The sequence below is a fragment of the Asparagus officinalis genome, chromosome 4 (genome assembly GCF_001876935.1).
Source record: "Asparagus officinalis chromosome 4, Aspof.V1, whole genome shotgun sequence".
NCBI lineage: Eukaryota > Viridiplantae > Streptophyta > Magnoliopsida > Asparagales > Asparagaceae > Asparagus > Asparagus officinalis.
The window spans coordinates 104,684,104-104,706,182 of NC_033797.1; the positions used below are offsets into that span (position 1 = coordinate 104,684,104).

Genomic DNA, 22,079 nt, shown 5'->3' on the forward strand with positions numbered 1-22,079 from the left:
ACTGCGAGTTATGCGAGGGATGATTCTCGCCATGACCTCTTCTCCCGAGATCTAGAAATCTAGGGTAAGGGTTTTCTCAATTTCTCAATTTTGATTGATGAAAAAAAGAGAGACATGAAACGAAGGGGTTTAAAGTTCCTGAAGCGGAAACTGAAAGTGGGAAAGCAGGGTAGCTATTTGTAAGGAGGATGCTATAAATTGAACCGAAGCGGCGAGGTAAGTCGAACACGGTGGGTTCCCCGAGATTTGCTGGACCCAATTTCGTACCCTCTCATATAGATTGGGACCCAGCAGTGAGTTGGTGGGTTTCGTGTGCGGAAAGGACAAGGGCGAGATTCTCCCGCGGCAAGCGAAGAGGGTCCGCACGCGTGACGCCATCCTGGGGTCTGGTTTCCGGTGAGCATACCGCCTGGGCAGCAATTTGGAACGGAGATCAGAGAAGGTTAACAACATAATAATTATGGATTGTTATGGAGTTGAGATATAATCCGGTTTAGTGGAGATGAGTTATTGCTCATCTAATTTTTTATACATTAATTTTTACTTTAAGACTTTGTGGTACATATCACTACTAACTTTGATATATGTTAGGATTATTTTGATGTAGGTTTTTTTAAAATAGGCCAACTTTTGTAATATATTTAGCAAAACCAATGGTTTTGCTAAACATTTAGTAAAGTCGACCTCTTTTTTGCCCGCTCATCAAAGTTGGCCAAAAAAGAGGTTGGTTTTTCTGAATATGTGTTTCAAAACATACGGAACTACTAGTCTCGTGTGTTTAGTAGCCGCTAATTGGCCACTAAACAAGACTCAGAAAATCTGGATAGTTTTCAAAAAACGCATAGGACTACTAGTCTCGTGCGTTAGACATAGACTTTATCTCTGGCGACCAATAAATCCACAGGACTAGTAGTCCCCTGAATTTGTCGGGCCTGTTTAAGCCTCAGTTGTGCCCAAAAATTAGGCCACGACATATCTCTCTCCCGATTTCTCTCCCTCTCCAAACCCTAATTGATAAACTCTCTCCCAATCTCTCTCCCCCAATCTCTTTCTCCCAATCTCTCTCACCCATTCCCTTGATTCTCTCACAAATCACCTCTTTCTCCCTCAATTTTCTCTCTCTTATTCTCTCTAAACACATTCTATCCAAACCTAAATTGAGATCTTCCCCAAAGTTCACTCCGGCAATGTTGATCTCTAATGCCGTCTAGCCTCTTCGACCGAAGAATTTCATAATTTCATCAAGGTATAATTATCTTATTTTTTATAATTTTTTCTCTATTATTTAATTAAAATTATAGTTTAGAAATAATTGTTTATTTATAATACTTTTATTAATTATAATAAACAATAGGATTTGGTTAAATTTTGATAGATTAAAATTGATATAGAGGGTCTTTCAACTACATTTTAACTAGTAGCTAGAAATACAATATATAAAATTTAATTTTTGAAAAATATAAATAATTTGAATATGATAAATGTTAATATTTTAGTTCGAATGGTGAATGGAATACCGGTTATTTGCTTATTTAGTGAGAAACTGAGTGTTAGAATGAATAATATGCCTATATATGAGGGAGGATCTAGAAAAATATTCATGTTATCTAAAAATTGCAACTTCAATGGAATGACGAAGAAAATAGACAGAGTTACTAGAATTAATCATGCAGAGTATGCCACTAAGGTCTTCTGTAATTGTCCGGTAAATGGAAAAAAGAACAATTGCTGTAGAGATCACCAATGATCAAGAACTGAGTGACATGATACAATTTGCAAAAAATCAAATCTCAATCGAGTTGTTCATTGAAAATATTCCAATATCCGGTGTTGCCCAAGTTATAAATGCTCCTAAAGAGTTCTCCTACATGCTTGACTTAGAAAATAACTCGAGCGAATTCATTTCATCTCCAAGTGTTGTGCACTTAGAAAATGTCTCGTGTGCAATGACATGGACTCAACCTTCCTATTGTGCAACGTCAAGTGGTATGTTCCACAACGCTTTAGGTCATGTTACGATTAATTTACCGATTGATTCGTTTATAGAAGAGGATGAGTATGCAAATGCAAATCGTGATTATGAAGATACTGAAGAGGAGGAGCGTCTTGACAACACGCAATATGCATTTGGAGGAATCGATGAGGACACCCGTTGGATGGATGAATTGTGTAAATAACGATTATGTTGAGTGTGAAGAACCATTGCTAGAAGGGTTTCAAAAGAGTTTCAACATATAATAATAACACGATATAGCTGGACTCGAACCTCTTGAAGTAGCAACAATGATATGAATTGCATCTTCCATAGCCATTGCTCTGTAAGAAGTTATCGAACTTTTTGTATCACTGTCTCGGAGCCTGTTTCAAACGTCTCGGAGTCTGTTTCAAACGTCTCGGAGCCTGTTTCAAACCATACAAGCTCTTCTTGAGCCTACACACCATCTCTTCTTTTCCTTCTTCTACAAAGCTAACAGGTTGCTTCCTATAGATTTTTTCATCCAAGTCACCATAAAGAAAGATAATGTTCACATCTATCTATTCAATGTAGAGATTTTCAGCAGCTACTAAGCTCAACATCACTCTGATGTTTGTAATCTTCACGATGGAGGAAAATATCTCCGTATAGTCCACTCTTTCTTGCTGTTAGAACCCTTTCACAACTAATCGGGTCTTGTACCTCTTACTTCCATCACTCTCCTGTTTGACTCGGTAGACCCACTTGTAAGGTTTTTTCTGTGCAGATAGCTGGGCTAACTCCCATACCTCGTTCGAGTGGAGAGAATCCATCTCTTTTTGTATTGCATGCTCCCACTGCTGAGATTCACTAACTTACATAGTCTCCTCATAGCACTCTGGTTCTCCGCTATCTGTCAAAAGTAATTAATCAAGTGATGAAAGATATCTAGGATTCGGTTTGGGTATCCTGAATTATCTCCTAAGCTTCACGTCCTGGGTAGTAGTCTCTGCACCTGGAGTCTTCTCCGTTTTTCGATCAGAACTAACACTGTCCCCCCCTGCCCCCCCCCCCCATCTAGAAGTTCCTCTAAATCCATGTACTTGGATCCACCTGCATCCTTAATGCTGTTCCCACTGCTTTGGCTATCATTAGTATTGTCCATGTCATTGTACATCACCTCTTCATTGAATATCACATCTATGCTCCTGATGATTTTCATGTTCTTCTCATCCCAAATACGATATCCGAACTCATCAATATTGTATCCAATGAATGTACACTTTTGTGACTTAGTTTCTAGCTTGTTCCTGACATGGTCACTGATATGAACATATGTCACACAACTAAATACTCGTAAATGTGAGAGATTAACCTTCTTGTCACTCCAAACCTCTTCTGGAATCCCAAAATCCAATGGAACTGATGGCCCATGATTAATCAGATAAGCTATCGTATGCACCGCGTCCGCCCAAAACATCTTAGGTAGACCTGTATGTAAACGCATGCTCCTCGCGCGCTCTGTCAACGTCCCATTCATCCTCTTTGCAACGCTATTCTATTACGGTGTCCCTAGAGTAGTCCTCTCTAAACGAATCACGTTTAGGCTACAGAACTTCTTAAACTTCTCTAGCTTATATTCTCCACCATTGTCCAATCTCAGACACTTTACTTTTAGATTTGTCTCGTTCTCTACCATGATTTTTCACTTTTTGAATATCCCGAGCACCTCTGACTTGTGCTTCGTGAAGTATATTCATATCTTCCTCGAGTGATCGCTGATAAAGGTGACATAGTACACCGAACCGTCAAGAAAAGACATGCTAGCTCGACCCCAAATATCTGTATGGACAAGCTCTAGTTTCTAAGCTATAGGTGGTCTTTCACTCTTCTGAAAGTTAACCCTCTTCTGCTTCCCGTAGATGTAATCCTCGCAAACATTAATTTTAACTGAATTGATACCGGTTAGTTTTCCATGTGAGTGTAGAATCTTCATACCGTTCTCACTCATGTGTCCCAGTCTATTATGCCACAGATCTGTATTCTCCTTAACAGTTGTAACTGCGAGGGTGTCACTCGCATATGAAGTAAGGTAGAGAGTTCATGTTTTGTTACCGCGGGCAACTATCATAGTACCGTTGGAGATCTTCCACGATGATACGAGTCGCCGTGCAAGCACTCTTGATCGCGGAATTATCAAGAGTGGGTAAAGAAGAAAACGACTGAAGAACACAAGAGTTATAATTAGAGCGAAGGAAAATACCTTCTCTAGATTATGAGAATCAATTGGATTTACAAAATCTCTCTCTCACAATCTCTCTAGATCAAAGAACAACCTCCCTGATTTCTTTTCTGATTACAATCTGAGTTCTAAACCCTAGAATAGTCGTGTTTCTATTTATACTAAACAGAAATCCCAACTGGAGCAGGAAACAGATCCAGGCCCGAAATCGCTCCGCGGTCGACCGCAGTGCCCAAGGCGCTCGACCGGCCAGAACGACGAAAACTGAAAAAATCGATTACAGTGTTTCCGGTCGACCGCAGCGCCATCATCGGTCGACCGCTGTTTTTCGGTCGACCGTAGAGCCTTCATCGGTCGACCGCTCTCAGTCCCGAGACATAGTCTGGGCCTGTGCACTAAGCGGTCGACCGCTGTGACCAGCTGCAAATCCTGCAGTTTTGCCGAATCCTTCGACTTCGTCGCCCCCAATGGCCTCGTCCACGACTCCTCTACTCTATTCTTAAGATACCATGAGAATCATCTATCCTCAAGCTCCCATGAGGATCGCTAAGCTCCCGAAGAGAAGATACACCCGTATCATGGGTCCCCCTTTAGGAACTTGAAGTCTCATTCAAGTTAGAACTTTAGCTGAGGGAACTCGCGAGCCCCTCCTTCTCTGTTGAACCACTTGGACTTGCTAGGGACCTGACCTTGACGTCCAATGAGAAACGACTTCTTGGTCCCCCACCTCGTCTTGGTCGTCTTCCGTTCCAAAATGCAATCTTCTTTCAGTGGCTCCTCTCTATCAAACCACAAGTCTTCAACATGCGGTAAGATCATCTTGTCATCACCTTTATCATCCAATAATGGAGGCTCAAACAACTTCAAGTACTCGGCATTGATCACCGAATACATGCCTAAGTAAGGTGGCAAATCTAAACGAAAAGCGTTGTCGCCAATCTGATCGATAATCCGAAATGGACCATAACGAATAGGCTTCAACTTCTTCCCTTCTCCTTTGATCCTCTCCTTACTCAATTTTAGCCATACCATATCGCCTTTACCAAAGTTACAATGAACCCGATATTGGTCATGCTTCGCCTTGTACTTAGCTTGTGATTTCTTCAATTGAGCTTCAACCATGGCATGAATATTTGCAATCTTCTCGAGAAATCACTGAGCACATTGTCTTTCACTCCCCTCCTTGCCGTCCACTGTGGCTTCACTTGAAAATACAAGATCGAACGGGCTCGGCGGTAAAAATCCATAACAAATCTCAAACGGTGACTTTCCGGAAGATCCATGAATTGCCCGATTAAAAGCAAACTGCAAATATGGTAAACTCTCATCCTAAGTCTTAGGATGCCGGGAATTATACCCCCGCAACATATGCACCATAGTCCGGTTGACTACCTCCGTTTGTCCGTCTGTTTGTGGATGAAAGGCCGTGCTCTTCTTCAATTTAGTGTCCATCAAACTCCACAAAGAATCCCAAAAATGCCCGAGAAAACGGCTATCCCGATCCGAAATAATCGAGCTCGGCAACCCAAAGTGCTTCCACACATACTCAAAGAACAATTGTGCTGCACCCGCTCCCGTCACGGTCTTCTTACAAGGAATCAATATCACCATCTTGCTGAACTGGTCCACCACAACGTACAAATAGTCATGCCCGCGCTTCGTAGTTGGCAACCCTCCTAGAAAATCTATAGAAATGCTCTCCCACGGCCTAGAAGGAACCGGTAATGGTAGGTACAATCCCCTCTTTCTGTTAGAAGGCTACGAAATACAACATAACTTACACCCTCCAACATACTTGGTCTCATCATCAAGCATCTGTGGCCAAAACACATGTCACCGTAGATTGAGAAGCATTTTCTGAATGCCAAAATGCCCTTGCACACGCGAGGTATGCGCTTCCCGAATCCATTGCAACCTATCACCATCTTTCGGAATGCATAGTGATGTCCCACGATACAACAAGCCATCTTCTCCAAGTGCATACTCCCCCCTTCGACCAGCCTTCGCCTGCTCAAACACACTACCGAAGTCCCTACTAGATGCATACAGCTGTACATACTCCAAAGGAACCAAGGGCTGAATACGCGTCGCCACCAACAAAGACCTTATCGGTGGGCGAGATAACATATCGGCCAACTTGTTCGTCGCCCCCTTCTTGTACCTAATAATGATGTTGAAAGCCATCAAATAGGACATCCACTTCATGTGTCGTGCCTGCTGTAGCTTCGTCTGGGCATGTAAGAACTCCAACGGCTTATGATCCGAATGCACGACCACCTCCTTCCCTAACAAGTACACCCTCCAATGCTTAATTGCTTGATATAGTGCATTAGAACTCTTGTCGTAGGTTGGGTAGTTCGCAACAGCACCCGAAAACTTCTCAGAATGGTATTCCACCGGTTTCCCATCCTGAATCAACACCGCGCCCATCGCATAATTAGACGCGTCGGTCTCTACCTCGAAAGTCCGCTGCAAATTTGGCAACGCCAACACCGGTGCCTCCGAGATCTTCCTTTTTAGCAACTGAAAAACCTCCTCATGTGTCCTTCCCCACTCAAACTGAACTTTAGCCTTTGTGAGGCTATGTAACGGTGCCGCATAAGCCGAAAAATGTCGAATGAACTTGCGCAAATACTGGCAAGCCCCCATGAAGCTCCTCACCTCAGTCACTGTCTTCGGCGTCGGCCACTTTGTGATCACCTCCACCTTGCCTGGATCTATCCTCTGCTGGCCCTTCCCTACGATGAAGCCGAGATACACCAACTCGTCCTTCCCGAACTCGCACTTTTTCCCGTTGAGCTTCAGCTGTCCGTCCTGCAACACTTCAAATACCTTCTCAACATGAATGAGATGCTCCTCACAAGTCCTGCTATACACCAAGATATCATCAAGGTAAACTATCACAAAATCCTCTATAAAGGGTCGTAACAAATCATTCATAAGCCTCATAAAGGTAGCCGGAGCATTGCACAATCCAAACGGCATCACCAACCACTCGAACAGGCCTTGCTTGGTCTTGAACGCAGTCTTCCAAGTGTCTTCCTCCCGAATCCTCACCTGATGGTAACCAGACATCAAATCCAGCTTCGTGAAAAACCTCGCTCCCTCCAACTAGTCCATAAGATCATCGATCTGTGGTAATGGGTAGCGATTCTTGATGGTTATCTTGTTGAGCACCCAGTAATCCACGCACATGCGCCAGCCTCCATCCTTTTTGGGCACCAACAACACTGGTGACCCACAAGGTGAACAACTCAGCATAATCACTCCCGCTTCCAAGAGCTCCTGAACCTGCTTCTTGATCTCCTCGGACTCCAGTACTGACGTGCGGTATAGGCCTATGTTAGGTAAGGAACTCTCCCCGGTCAACATAATCTCATGCTCTACACCTCGACGTGGTGGTAGTCTCATGATCTCCGAAAACAAGTCCGCATACTTGACCTTCAACCTATCAAGATCTCCCTCCTGGAGCTTGCTCAAGGTGGACAAGCACATCCTACTCAGCTGCTCTTCATACGGCCGAATGAACAATAAAACGAACTTCCTGCCCATGTTCACCAACCTCTTAGCCTAAGTCACTGTCACCAAGCTCGTCTCCTGTGGAAGAGATGCCGAACGAAAAATGAATTGCTCGCCATTCTTGGTGAACGTATACTTTTGGGCTCGCCGATCATATACTGCGTATCTATCCCACAAATAAGGATTGCCCAAAATAACTTGGCAAACATCCAACAGAACCACGTCGCATGTGACCTCGTCAATATACGACTCGTGGAGTGCAAATCTGAATGAACACTGGTTCACTACACTCAATCCCGCCTCCTTCTGAATCCACCCTAATGGATAGGGCTTCGGATGCTTCACCATCTTCAATCCCAGCTTCTGTACTAATGCCTCAGATATCAGATTTTTCTGACTCCCTGGATCTACAATAGCATCCACTAAGCTGGTCTTGACCTGCAATTTCAGAACAAAGAGCTGCTCCCTCGGGTCGTCATCTTCTTTGGTGGCCTGCTTCCCCGGCCACCCGTCTTGCTCCCCGATGGTTTGGAATCCCCCTTTGTCTCGTTGCCCTTCTTCTGCCTGCCCTCAATGGCAATGGCCTTCACGCTCGCCTCTGCGATTGTCTCTACTGAAAATAGTTTCATCTCCTTCCGGATGTAATCATTCAGACCCGCCATGTACTTCATGAAGATGGGGTACTCTGACGTTACGATGTTTAGGACCATCGCCTGTTGCTGGAACTCCGTCGTGTATTCTTGAACGGTCTGATTAAATTTTTGGTGCAAGCCATACCACTTGTACCAACGCTCCTCAAGGAACCCCCACTGGATAAAATTGTTTCCGAAGTAGCTCCTTGAACTTGTTCCACGACGTCGCTTTCTTCTCCTGTTTGCAATAGGATTTCCACCACGTCAACGCGTGCCCTGAAAGCTTCAATGTCACGAACACTATTTTCTCCTTGGACGAATATCCGTAGAGAGTGAAGTACATCTCCATTCGCTCGATCCAATCATCAAGCTTCTCCACATTGATACTCCCATCATAAACAGGAATCTCAACCTTGAAGTCAATCTTCAGATTCTGGTAATGATTCTTACCCCCTTGATGTCCAACAGTCTTGACAATCTCAGTCTCCCCCTCTGAATCAGCTTTCTCGCTCTCCTCATCAGATTCGAAGAGTCCCTTCTTACCCTTCGAAGAAGATTCCTCCTTTTTGTCTCCTCCGTTGATGAGACCCACGATTTGGGTAAGAGTCGTCCCGATCATCTCAATCTGCTTCTCCATGGCATCAAGTCTTGTTGAATTATCTGATTTAGTCATCTTCTCCTTCCTTAATTTCTGGACCCCCTCCGAGGAATTAAGGATCTCGCCAAGCTTCTTGTACTGGGAGCGAGTAAGGACCATACACAGTTCCCCCTTTCACAGGATCTAGCGCTCTGATACCAACTTGATACAAGTCGCCGTGCGAGCACTCTTGATCGCGGAATTATCAAGAGTGGGTAAGCTCTGATACCAACTTGATACAAGTCGCCGTGCGAGCACTCTTGATCGCGGAATTATCAAGAGTGGGTAAAGAAGAAAACGACTGAAGAACACAAGAGTTATAATTAGGGCGAAGGAAAATACCTTCTCTAGATTATGAGAATCAATTGGATTAACAAAATCTCTCTCACACAATCTCTCTAGATCAAAGAACAACCTCCCTGATCTCTTTTCTGATTACAATCTGAGTTCTAAACCCTAGAAAAGTCGTGTTTCTATTTATACTAAATAGAAATCCCAACTGGAGCAGGAAATAGACCCAGGCCAGGAACCGCTACGCGGTCTACCGCAGTGCCCAAGGCGGTCGACCAGCCAGAACGACGAAAACTGGAAAAATCGATTACAGTGTTTCCGGTCGACCGCAGCGCCATCATCGGTCGACCGCTGTTTTTCGGTCGACCGTAGAGCCTTCATCGGTCGACCGCTCTCAGTCCCGAGACATAGTCTGGGCCTGTGCACTAAGCAGTCGACCGCCGTGACCAAGCCGGTCGACCGGCCAGAGTCCAGCTGCAAATCCTGCAGTTTTGCCGAATCCTTCGACTTCGTCACCTCCAATGGCCTCGTCCACGACTCCTCTACTCTATTCTCAAGATACCATGAGAATCATCTATCCTCAAGCTCCCATGAGGATCGCTAAGCTCCCAAAGAGAAGATACACCCGTATCACACGAATCTCCGGTGAATATTGAAACATAGCCTTCCGTTTTAAGCTGGCCAAACGAAACAAGATTCCTCTACAGCTTCGATACATGTCTGACGTTTTTCAGATTCAACTTTGAGCCCTTCATCTGAATCTGCACGTTGCCTTTTCCAATAATACTACAAAGCTCGTTGTCCCCTAAGTATATTTTCCTAATATCCCCTGCTACATAGTTCTGAAGAAGCTTTCTATTAGCAGTGACGTGGAATGAGGGTCCTGAATCAATAACCTATGAGTCGAAGTTGTTGTCCATAACAAGGATCAAAACATCTTGCACGATATGAGCCTCCTGCTCATTCGTATCCTTCTTTGACACTTTGCAGACTGAAGACATATGGCCCTCCTGGTCGTAGTTATAACACTTTCCTTTGTTAGGCCTAACCTTCGAGTTCGACCTCTTCTTCTTCGACTTCGATTGATTCCTGTTCTGGTTACCCTTCTTCTGGTTTCGACCTCTCTGCTTGAGATTTAGGGCTGAATCTGAATCTTCTGATTCAGACGATTTTCTTCTAACCTCCTCGGATAGAATCATGCTGACAACTTCGCTCAGCTTTAACTTCTTCTTCCCCGTCGAGTTGCTAATTACGGTCATGTAATCTGCCCAACTATCCGGTAACTACGATAGAATCCATAGGGCTTACACTTCATCATCAAACATGATGTCGACGGAGATAAGTTGATCAACAATCGTGTTGAACTCGCTGAGATGCAACGTGAAGGAGTATCCTTCTGTCATCTTGAGGTTGAAGAGTGTCTTAATGAGATGCATCTTATTTGTGACTGACGGTTACTCGAACATCTTTGTGAGCGCTTCCATAAGCCCCACCGTCATCTTCTCCTTCAAAATATTATGGGTGACTGATTTGGCGAGCAACAACCGAATCTGTCCTAGATCCTTCCGATTCAGTATTTCCCAGTCCTCGTCTAATTCATCTTTCTTCTTTCATTTAGCTTTTCCCATTAACGGACGGTAAAGATCTTTCTGGTACATATAATCTTCCATCTGTAACCTTCAGTAGGCGAAGTCTGATCCGTCAAACTTCTCGATCTTTGATTTGATTTCTTCTGCCATCTCTTTCAAAACACAAAAATTTGTCGAATGAAGCTCTGATACCAGTTGTTCGGGTTGAACACACAAACGACAACCCGTGCCCTTTCGGATCTTATGTCAAGAGTAGGAAAGTAAGAAGTCACAGTAAATAAAAGAAAACTTATAGGAAAGAACGAACAAAAGAAGAAAACGCCAGATTTAACAAGGTTCGGCAAACATGCTTATGTCCTCGGGAGCCATACCAAAAAGTTTTGATTAATTGAAGAAGATTACAATACTCGCAATAGGCCACACTCTCTCTAAGATCTCTGATCTTAGAGTACCGTCAAAACCCTCTCAAAGACATCCTCACATAACCCTAAAAACATTTTAGTAAACATATATATACACAGCCCAAAAACAGAATCCAACCTGAATCAGGAAACTGCCAGGCCCAACTTCGGTCGACCGATAACATTGCATCGGTCGACCGGTTGATCACCATCGATCGACCGATAGCAGCTTCGGTCGACCGTCCAGAACTCTGTTTTCTACAGGGTTCTCGTGCACGCTTTTCGGTCGATCATGGCATGCCCGTCGGTCAACCGACCCGAAACTCCTGTAGTTTTTCTTGGCTTCACATCGGTCGACCGATGGGCTTGTGTCAGTCGACCGATAAGGGAATTTCTGTGCAGTTTGTGATTTTGATTCCAGGTTTGGTTCTCTACTCCCGAAACCAACACTTTTTTCTTGAATTCAGAGCTTTTTCTGATGAAAATACGCACATAAGACATGTACATCAATTGCTTCTAGTAGTTAGAGGTTTATTATTTAATTTCTTATTGTGTGTAATGGGATTGCACTTATGCATGCAACTATATAGTTTCCCCCCTAATATCTGCAGTAAGATTTTGATACCTATTATGGCGAGTAAAAGTGCTTTGTTTTCTTCCCCTTTCTTGTTCATTCCTAGTCCAATTTGAGGTTAGTGATGATAATGATTGGGAGAGAGCAGTGATAATTATCTAAGACAATTACAGCAAAGTCAATGTTAATTTGAAGGTAAATACAGGTACTGTTAGATTGCTTGTTTGTATGCCTTCATCGCACTGTTGAAATTGGAGCATCCGTTGTAGCTCCTACACTAAAAGAGAAATTGTGATTAACTTGAAAAGGAGCTATCTGAAAGCAGAAGGTATTCTACCTCCTCTTCGAATTTTTGTTTCTCTTGACCAAATCTTGGTTGTAGTAATTCTACGAACTCAATGCAAAAAGCATTCTCTTCAGTTAAAAACGGCATATATTTATTTTAAGGACAAATTTTCAAAATCAACCAATTTTGAAATTTAAATAGCAAAAACGACCTCTGCGAAATTTATTCAGCAAAACCGATCCTTTTCTTCTGAAAAGGGTCGGTTTTGCTGCCGAAAAATTTTTACCTTTCCCCCCCCCCCTCTTTCACCCACTCCTCAAACCCATCGATGCCGACACCGACCACCGCCCAAGGACCTCCGACCACCGCCGCCGCCGACCAAGGACCCTCCGACCACCGCCGCCGCCGACCAAGTTCGCTCCGACCGCCGCCGGCGACCAAGGTAAATGTGGTTTTTTTTTTTAATTTTGATTAGCCATGAAATTTCGGATTTGGGAATGGATTTGGGTTGGGATTTAGGAATTATGGTTGAAATCACTGTATTTAGTTTGGGAATGTAGTTGAGATTTGGGATTTGGGATTTGGGTTGGGATTTGGGATTTGGGAACTTACTGCAGGTTAGGCTTGGGTAAATCAATGTATTTAGTTTGGGAATGTAGTTGAGATTTGGGATTAAAGTTGAAATTTAGGAATGTATTTAGTTGAGATTAGGGAATTAGGGTTTAGACATGAATAATGTGATTAGGGTTTAGACATGATTAGGGTTTAGACATGAATAATGTGATTTGAGGTTATGGTTTAACCATAATTAGGGTTTAGACATGAATAATGTGATTTGGGATTAGGGAATTTAGCAATTATTTACTTTGTAGTTGAGATTAGGGTTTTAAATTTGACTTTAAATTAAGATTAATATTTACAGTTATAATAGATTATTTACATATGATGGACTGTTGATTTTCAGCTTCGATGACAAACTCTATACCCATTATTTGCTTCTTCAATGGGAGCCTCGGCATCGGATTGAATAGTATGCCGATGTATGAGGGAGGTTCTAGGAAAATATTTATGCTATCCAAGTCATTAAATTTTGATGGAATGATGAATGAAACACACAGAGTTACGAAAATTAATAAAGCATGGTATGCAATTAAACTATTTTTCAATTGTCCGATAAATGAGAGTAGAACTATTGCTGTAGTGATTACCGACGATGAGGAATTGAATGACATGAAACAATTAGTGGAGAAGCAAGTATCAGTTGAGTTGTTCATTGAGAAGTATCTGATTCAAGAATTTGCCCAAGTTTCACGACCACAAGGAGAGTTTTCTCGGTGGTTTTATGACATCTCCAAGTCAAGAGCCGTGGTGTCAACTACAACATTTAAGTGGGCATTCTCTTGGTGGGACGTCAAGTACTATATTTAACGACGCATCGGGCTATGTTACGGGTGATCTACCGACCGGATCAATTGTAGAAGAAGAAGTAAATGATGACTCAGAAGATATTGAAGAAGAAGACGTGCAAATTGATAGCATGCATGTGGCAGTTGGAATCGATGATGATTCTCGTTGGATGGATCAATTTAATGTTAACAATGATTATGTGGAAGCAGAAGATCCGTTGCCTGACGAGTTTCATAATGAAGATTGGATAAATACTTCGCAAGCTGAATTTGTTGATGTTGGTCCAAAATTTGACGAGTTTCATAATGAAGATTGGATAAATACTTCGCAAGCTGAATTTGTTGATGTTGGTCCAAAATTTCAACGGCCTGAAGACTTCACTTTAAAAAAGGGGACCTATTCAAGAGCAAGGAAGCATTGATCTTTGCGGTGCGAGAATGGTCTATAAAAATCGGGTCAAATTCAAGCCTGTAAAAACTAATGCAACCAACTACTATGTAAAATGTTATTTCAACGAGAAGAATGAAGTAGAGCATGCAAATGAGCAAGATAAGAGAAACAGGAAATGTCCTTGGTTGCTAAATGCCGCTGTGAGGAAATCAACAAATGGGCAATTTGTAATATCTAGATATTGTGGGCTTCATACATGTTGCAATCCGTCGGTGGACGTCGATTATTATTCTGCATCTTCCTATTATATATGTAAGCTAATTATGCCTGAAGTTAGAGCTGAACTTGATCTAAATGCAAGTCAGATATTTCAAAGGGTATATGATATGTGGGGCATTAAGATATCTAAATATAAGGCATATGATGCAAGGAGGAAAGCGTTGTCGAAAATATTTGGAGATTGGGAAAAATCTTATGAATTACTTCCACAGTATCTTGAAGCTATCCAGCGAAATAATCCGGGTACTGAATATGAAATATTGTCTGAAGAGATTGCACCGGGTATGGAGAGGTTCACTCGAGTATTTTGGGCATTTGGTCCAGCTATTAAGGGCTTCACTTTTTGTCGTCCGTTATTGAGCATTAATGGTACACATCTATATAGCAAGTACAAAGGCGTGCTTCTTGTGGCGACCGGTGTAGATGCAAATGGCGGTTTATTTCCTCTAGCATTTGCAGTTGTGGAGGTAGAGGATACTTCTAGTTGGAAGTGGTTCTTTAAACTTATATACAAGTGGATTCCTAGTGTCCGTGCGCCCAGATTAATTACTTTTATCTCAGATAAGATGAAAGGAAATATAAGGGCATTACATGAGGGTTTTGGTGCACCACATCACCATCGATATTGTTTGAGGCATATAAGAGATAATTTTAAGAAAAAACACGGTGAGATTAATTTGCAAAATCTTTTGTGGCAAGCTGGGTGTGCAACTGATACATTAGTGTATGAACATTGTAGAGAGAAGATCAAGTCTTTGTCATTAGATGCACATAATTGGATTGAACATAACTTGAAGCCTCAATTCGAGCATCGATGAGCATTATGTAAGGATTAGGGTGTGCGGTTTTGCATGATGATAACTAATTGCTCCGAGAGCTTTAACAGCGTTCTTAAAGGAGCACGAGCTATGCTAATACAATCATTGGTTGCAAGAACGTTCTATAGGCTAAGCTTATACTTCAACAAAAGGCGTGAGGACGGTGTAGACTGGACAACACGTTACACACCAAAGAATGAGTCTATTTTGCAAAGAAGAATTGAGGCGGCAAGATTATGTCAAATTAGTGTATTCAATGACAATGAATGGCAGGTACAGGATTATGACAGTATCTACACCGTTAAACTGTTTGATGTTGATTGCACTTGCACATGTAACATACCACAACTTCAAAAAATACCTTGTGCACATGTTCTTGCGGCTTCCTCCAATCAGCCGGGTGGTACGAGAATTCCATATAATCGGTATTGTTCACCATGGTATTCAACAATTCATTACCGAAAGACATACAGCGAGAGTTTTCATCCACCCGATGATAGTCGGTATTGACCCGAATATACTAGACCACGACTAATTCCACCTCAATACAAGAGACAAGCAGGTCGACCACGATCTGTACGAATTAGGGGAACCATGGATCAAGGACGAGAAGGCATTGTCAAGCATAAAAAATATAGTCTTTGCAAACAACCGGGACATACTCGACCTCGTTGTCCAGCTAGACTCAATATATAGCAATTAATTGGTAATAATTGACATATTTAAATTATGATTTATTTTAATGTAGACAATATAATTAGTCGTGGATCGGTTATTGATATGTTATAATTGTATGTGCAGGTATATACACCATAGAGCCTGGACCGACTAGTGATGAGGTCCTATATGACCAGCCTCGACACCGTTCACATGTTATATCCTTTACAGAGGTAACTAAGTTTCGTATAATTTTAATATTGCATTCTTATAATATTGTTCTCTTATATATATATTTGCTTTACAGAGAGGCCCGGATATTGTTATGGTTGATCATAGCCTCAGCCATAGCCGTTGGCATCTAGAAGATGAGCGCATAATAGCAGCTGTAGGACGGGCCGGCTTCTTGACATGTTCAAAGCTTCGTTGGATGAGGCTCGATTGGCCCCTACTCACCGCTTTGATAGATAGGTGGAGGCCGGAAACCAACACTTTCCACTTCCGAATGGGAGAGTCTACTATTACGCTACAGGATGTAGCTATGATACTTGGTCTCCGCATAGATGGTCCGTGCGTTACCGGCAGTGATAAACATTTTTGGCCGGACAGGTGTGAGGAGTTGTTAGGTGTAGCTCCAGAGTCAATGCCTGGAGGAAATATTAAATTAAAGTGGCTAAAAGAGACCTTCTTGGTGCCGTTGCCTTTTGATGCGCCGCCAATATTGATTGAGCAACATGCACGTGTATACATTATGCACATGATCGGTTCAATATTATTTCCAGATTCGAGTAAAGATAAAGTGCATGCTAGGTATCATTTTTATCAGTATTTATAATTATGTTTGTTGATTTAGCTTATTTTGATAACTTTAAATGTTGTGAAAATGCTAAGTGGTTACCACTTATCGGGGACTTGGACACGTGTGGTGCGTTATCGTGGGGTAGTGCGGTTTTGGCGTACCTATATAAAGAGATGTCTAAGGTTGCATTCATGAAAAATAGTGACCTCAAAGGGTGTCTCAACTTACTGCAAGTATGGGCATGGGAGAGGCTGCATTTGAAGCCGAGACTATGCGTGAATTTACAATTAGACGGACAAATTCCACTAGGATGCAGGTATTATATTTTTTAACGTAGTAAATATAATTGTAGTTATTCATTTGGTACTGAATTTTGAAACTAACACAGATGGAATGTCCAAAAATGTTTTGACGAGACCCCGGCGAGACAGTTAGATTTCTACCGAAATGAGCTTGACCGCATGAAGATTTTTCAGGTATCATTTCTATAAAATTGACTTTTTTCTTCTATATATCAACTTTTGTTTTAATGATATGCAACAATTATATGTAATACTCTGTAGATGGAATGGGAGCCCTACACCCCATTTCTCGATCATCTACCCCCGATATGCACAGAATACCCAGTTATATGGAGAGCCAGAGTTCCTCTAATATGTTTTGAGATAGTAGAAATGCATGTACCGGACCGCGTGCTTCGACAATTTGGTCTTGCACAACATGTTCCGCAATTTGTTGAAAAAATAGAGAGGAAGGCGAAGAAAGGAGGCCAACAAAAGGACTGGGCAGCTGAGCATCAAAATTATATACACAGATGGAATGATAGACATTTTTGTATTGTTGAGCAAATCGAGCCAACTCCCCAGGAATCAGATTACTACACTTGGTATTGGAGGATAACTAGAAGATGGATACTCCATGCGACCACATCCCCGGTTGAGTTGCAAAGAGGATATGTGCCTCGGGGTATAGATGAGAGAGAATTAGTAAGTATTTTCAAATTTATTTTAAGTTCATTTTTATTAGAATTTTTCAATATTGCTAAATTATGTTTTTTTTTTAAATTTGCAGGTATCAGCAATAGATGATGTTCAAACCATTGCAAATAGTGGCTTGGAATTGGTTCGAGCAGGTAATATAGAATTAAATATAAAATTTACATATTGTAATTTGAATTTTAAAGTAATTTTTGCATTTCGGATTTTTTTGAATTATCTCTCGCAGGTACATATCCCGAAGCACAGAAACATGCATCAATATATCAGTCGATAATGCAGAGGCTTCACCAAGCCTTACATCAAACTCATGAAGACCTTCATGATGGACGAGAAGTAGCGCAATTAGTATACACACGTCAACAACGACACAGACGAGGACGACGCAGAAACGATAATGAAGCTGGGCCTTCCCAACGTGTTGATGATGGAGCTGGACCGTCACAACCACAAACGCAACCGGATCATGAACTCATCGAAGATCGAGATAGAGGAGGCCGAAGACAAAGGAGGAGGAGAAGAGTTCTTGGATGTATGTAAGCTAATCAGTATTGTTATATAAATTACAATCCTATTTTGATATGTACATTACAAACGTATTTCGGGACAATAGATGGTTTTTGGATTTGTAGCTGAGATTGTGGTGTGACTTATTAGATTTGTAAGTGGGTTTGTGGCGTGATTTGTTGGATTTGGATTCGTAAGTTTGTGGCGTGATTTGTTGGATTTGGATTCGTAAGTTTGTGGTGTATTTTATGATTTTTAGATTTGATATGTGTTTATACAGGGAATTGACATATGAGTTTGTACAGGGAATTGATATATGTGTTTATGCAATGGTGTAATTTATGATTGTTCCATTTGAAATATGAGTTTGTACAGGGAATTATCCCGTAGCAGAAATGCATGCATAGTTGTGAATGTGCAGGAAATGCACGGGACTGCTAGTCTCGTGCATTTCATTGCGCCCAGGAAGTGCACGGTACTAGCAGTCCCGTGCTCTTGTTTTTTTGCAGAGATAGAAGTCTCTGCAAAATGCACGGGACTGCTAGTCTCGTGCACTTCTTTTTTGCAGAGATATAACTCTCTGCAAAATGCACGGGACTAGCAGTCCCGTGCACTTCATTTTTATAGAGATGTTAGTCTCTGCACAAAACACGGGACTGCTAGTCCCGTGTTATTCGAAACTACCACGAAATACACGGGACTAGCAGTCCCGTGTATGTCGTAAAAATTCTTCGGCAGTAAAACCGACTCTTTTCAGAAGAAAAGGGTCGGTTTTGCTGAATAAATTTTGAAGAGGTCGTTTTTGCTATTTAAATTTCAAAATTGGTTGATTTTGAAAATTTGTCCTTATTTTAATCTGTAGAGTTTAATTGAGATGGTTAGGGGCATTGTTGTTTCTGAAACCTGATTTACATGGAGAAAACATAGCACTGGGACCTGGAATTGAACGTGCCTACTCTGGCAGCGGCCTTATAGACTGAGGCCCTATGTTATAATCAGCCGCATATTGAAGTTGTGTCAAAAAATTAGAAAATATAGAGTCGAGAAAGGGAGGTGATTAGGGTTTTAGTGATTGACTGTAATCTTTGTTGATTAGTGGTGGAATTGTTATGGTATATTCCGAGGACGTAGGTAATCACATTGATTGTCGAAACTTGTTAAATTCTTGTGCTTCTGTTGTTGTTTTATCTTTCATTTTCATTCATTCCTTCTGGTGCGCGTATTATTCTGTTGTGCTGCTAACATGTATAACTATTTTGCTGCTAACATATATAGAATTTCGTTACATGTAGTCATAAATATACAGTTGACCTATCTCTTCCATTATTTGTTATGTTTGTGTAGAACAGTATACATTAGCTAATTTTTGAGTAGGTCCTGACAGAAACGCTCTTATGGGCAGCTCCTACACTAAAAGAAAAATTGCTAACATATCAATGACTATTCCTTTAGTTTTGTCTGAGGACTTCTTTTTTGCAGACAACGGGTCTAAAACAATGAATACACTTTCATACTAGAGTTCAATCCTTGCAGAAGACGAGAATCTTTAATCATATGAGAAATGTTTCTGAGGAACATCATAGAAGGTGAGGATTACTTTAAAATTCAATGTTTTCATTTAACATAGGAATTATTTTTCTTTTTTACTTGTAATGCAACACTTCCTTGGTTTTACATTTTTACAGTACTTAGATTTATATAATTGAACTCTCTCTCCTTTTTTCACTCTCTATAATATTATTGTTGTTCCACTGTTATCTTGACACGTTAGCTTTGAGAAGATGAGGCAAACTAGGTTTCTTTTTTCAAACTTTTACCTTCATCTTTCTTTGTGCATGGTTGGCTTTGAAAGATATGTATCCTGCCACGCGACTTATGACTTAATCGCTGAAAAACCACTGTAGCAATTATACCAAAATGAGATTTCTGATGTAATTCTTGACACAACTTTTGGATTGGAATAGATGGAATATTGAAAGCTTTAAGGGCTTCTTACAGTTAATAATAGGAAATATTCTTCTATTCCAGTATCCATCCAGAACCGCAGAAAATGCTCAGAGAATGTTTTGAATGACCCGATGAATTTCCTTTCAAAAAAGGGGATCTATTCGAGAATAAGGAAACATTGGTTTTTGCCATACATGAGTGGTCAATTAAGAATCGGGTCAAATTCAAGCCAGTGAAAACTAATATAACCAACTATCATGTAAAGTGCTACCTCAATGAGAAAGCTCAAGGAAAGTATGCAAGTGCTCAAGATGAAAGAAATTCAAAGTGTCCATGGAAGCTTAATGCAACTGTTAGGAAAAAAATCTAAAGGCCAATTAATGATCTCTAGTTATTGTTGACTTTATACATGTTGCAACCCGACTGTCAATGTTGATCATAAGGTAGCAACTTCCTCTTATATTGAAGCTAATTATGCCCGAAGTAAGGTGGATCTTACTCCAAGCCAAATAATTACAAAGGTATACAATATGCAAAAACTAATTATATTCAAATATAAAGCATATGATGCACGGAGAAAGACGTTGACTAAAATCTTTGGAGATTAGGAGAAATCTTACAAATTACTTTCGCAATATCTTGAAGCAATTAAGAGGAAAAATACAGGTACCGAATACGAAATATTGTCTAAAGAGATCGCACTGGGAGTGGAGAGGTTCATGCAAGTATTTTGAGTATTTTGGACTTGCTATCAAAGGGTTCTTATTTTATCGTCTGCTCTTGAGCATCAATAGCACACTATATGGCAAGTAAAAAGGAGCGCTCTTGGTTGCGACCGGTGTAGATGCAAATGGTGGGCTATTTCCATTGGCTTTCGCAATTGTTGAGGTAGAGGAAACATCAAGTTGGAATTAGTTTTTCAATGTATTTATAGATTCATCTCTACTATTCAAAGTCCTAGAACGATTACCTTTATTTCCAACCGGATGAAAGGAATTCCACAGGCCTTGCATGAGGGGTTTGGAGCGCCACATCATCGCCGGTATTGTTTAAGGCATATAAGAGATAATTTTAAGAAAAAACACGGAGAGGTCAACTTATAAAATCTATTGTGGCAAGCCAGTGTGCAGTCGACACACTGGTATATGAGTATTGTAGGGCGAAAATTAAGTCCCTATCAGTTGAAGCACGCAATTGAATTGAACAAAACTTGAAGACGCAATATGAAAATCGATGGGCATTACATATGGATGGTGGAATGTGCTATTGTATGATGATGACTAATTGCTTTGAAAGTGTCAATGGCGTACTCAAGGTTGCCCGAGTTATGCCAATTCAAGCCTTGGTTGTAAGGATGTTTTATAGATTAAACGTATACTTTAATAAGAAACGTGGTGATGGTGCAAGTTGGACAACGAGTTATACTCCAAAAATGAGAGTATTCTACAGAAAAGGATTGTGGCTGTAAGATCATGTAGAATGACTCCATTCAACAATGAATGGGAGGTTAAAGATTGTGAAATTACTTACATCATTTATCTCTTTAATCGGGAGTGCAGTTGTACTTATAACATACCATAATTACAAAAATTACCATGTGAACATGTTTTAGCGGCTAGTTCCAATCAGGATGGTGGCCTAGATTACATTATGATTTATTTTGCTCAGCTTAGTATTAAACAAATCATTACTGAAAGGCTTACATTGAGAGTTTTCATCCTCTCGCTGATAGTCGTTATTGGCTGACTTATAATGGATCATGTCTATTACCACCTCAATACAAAAGACAAACGGAACGACCTTGGTCTGTGCGCATTAGAGGTACCATGGATCAAGGTTGGGAAGGAGTAGCATCACGAATTAAATGTGGACAATGTAATCAATTAGGTCATATAGGTCTCGTTGTCCATCAAGAACAACTACATAGCAATTAATTAGTAATAAGTTTTCTATCTCTATTTGATGCGGACATCCAGACACGTGCACGGATTTTTGACATATTTATCAGCGCAGGAGACGCCGTGTTTTAGCTTTGTATCGGATCCCTTCTATGTGGTTTTGATTTTTAATTTAGTAGTTATTTCAGTTTTAGTAGTTAATTTAAAATTTGAATTGTGGGTTAGATTTGGTAGTTATTTAGTTTAAATATCTGATT

At 41.0% G+C, this 22,079-nt stretch overlaps 1 protein-coding gene across 1 annotated transcript in view; it reads right to left on the reverse strand.

Annotated features, from left to right (window-relative positions):
• Nucleotides 1-3,119, reverse strand: part of LOC109839113 (SNF2 domain-containing protein CLASSY 3-like) — a 13,760-nt gene extending 10,641 nt beyond the window's left edge. Inside the window, exons 1-3 of the mRNA XM_020407545.1 lie at nucleotides 2,970-3,119; nucleotides 2,764-2,867; nucleotides 2,440-2,482 (exon numbers count right to left, since the gene is read on the reverse strand). Coding sequence (XP_020263134.1) covers nucleotides 2,440-2,482; nucleotides 2,764-2,867; nucleotides 2,970-3,119 — 297 coding nt within the window. The remainder of the gene's footprint in view (nucleotides 1-2,439; nucleotides 2,483-2,763; nucleotides 2,868-2,969) is intronic.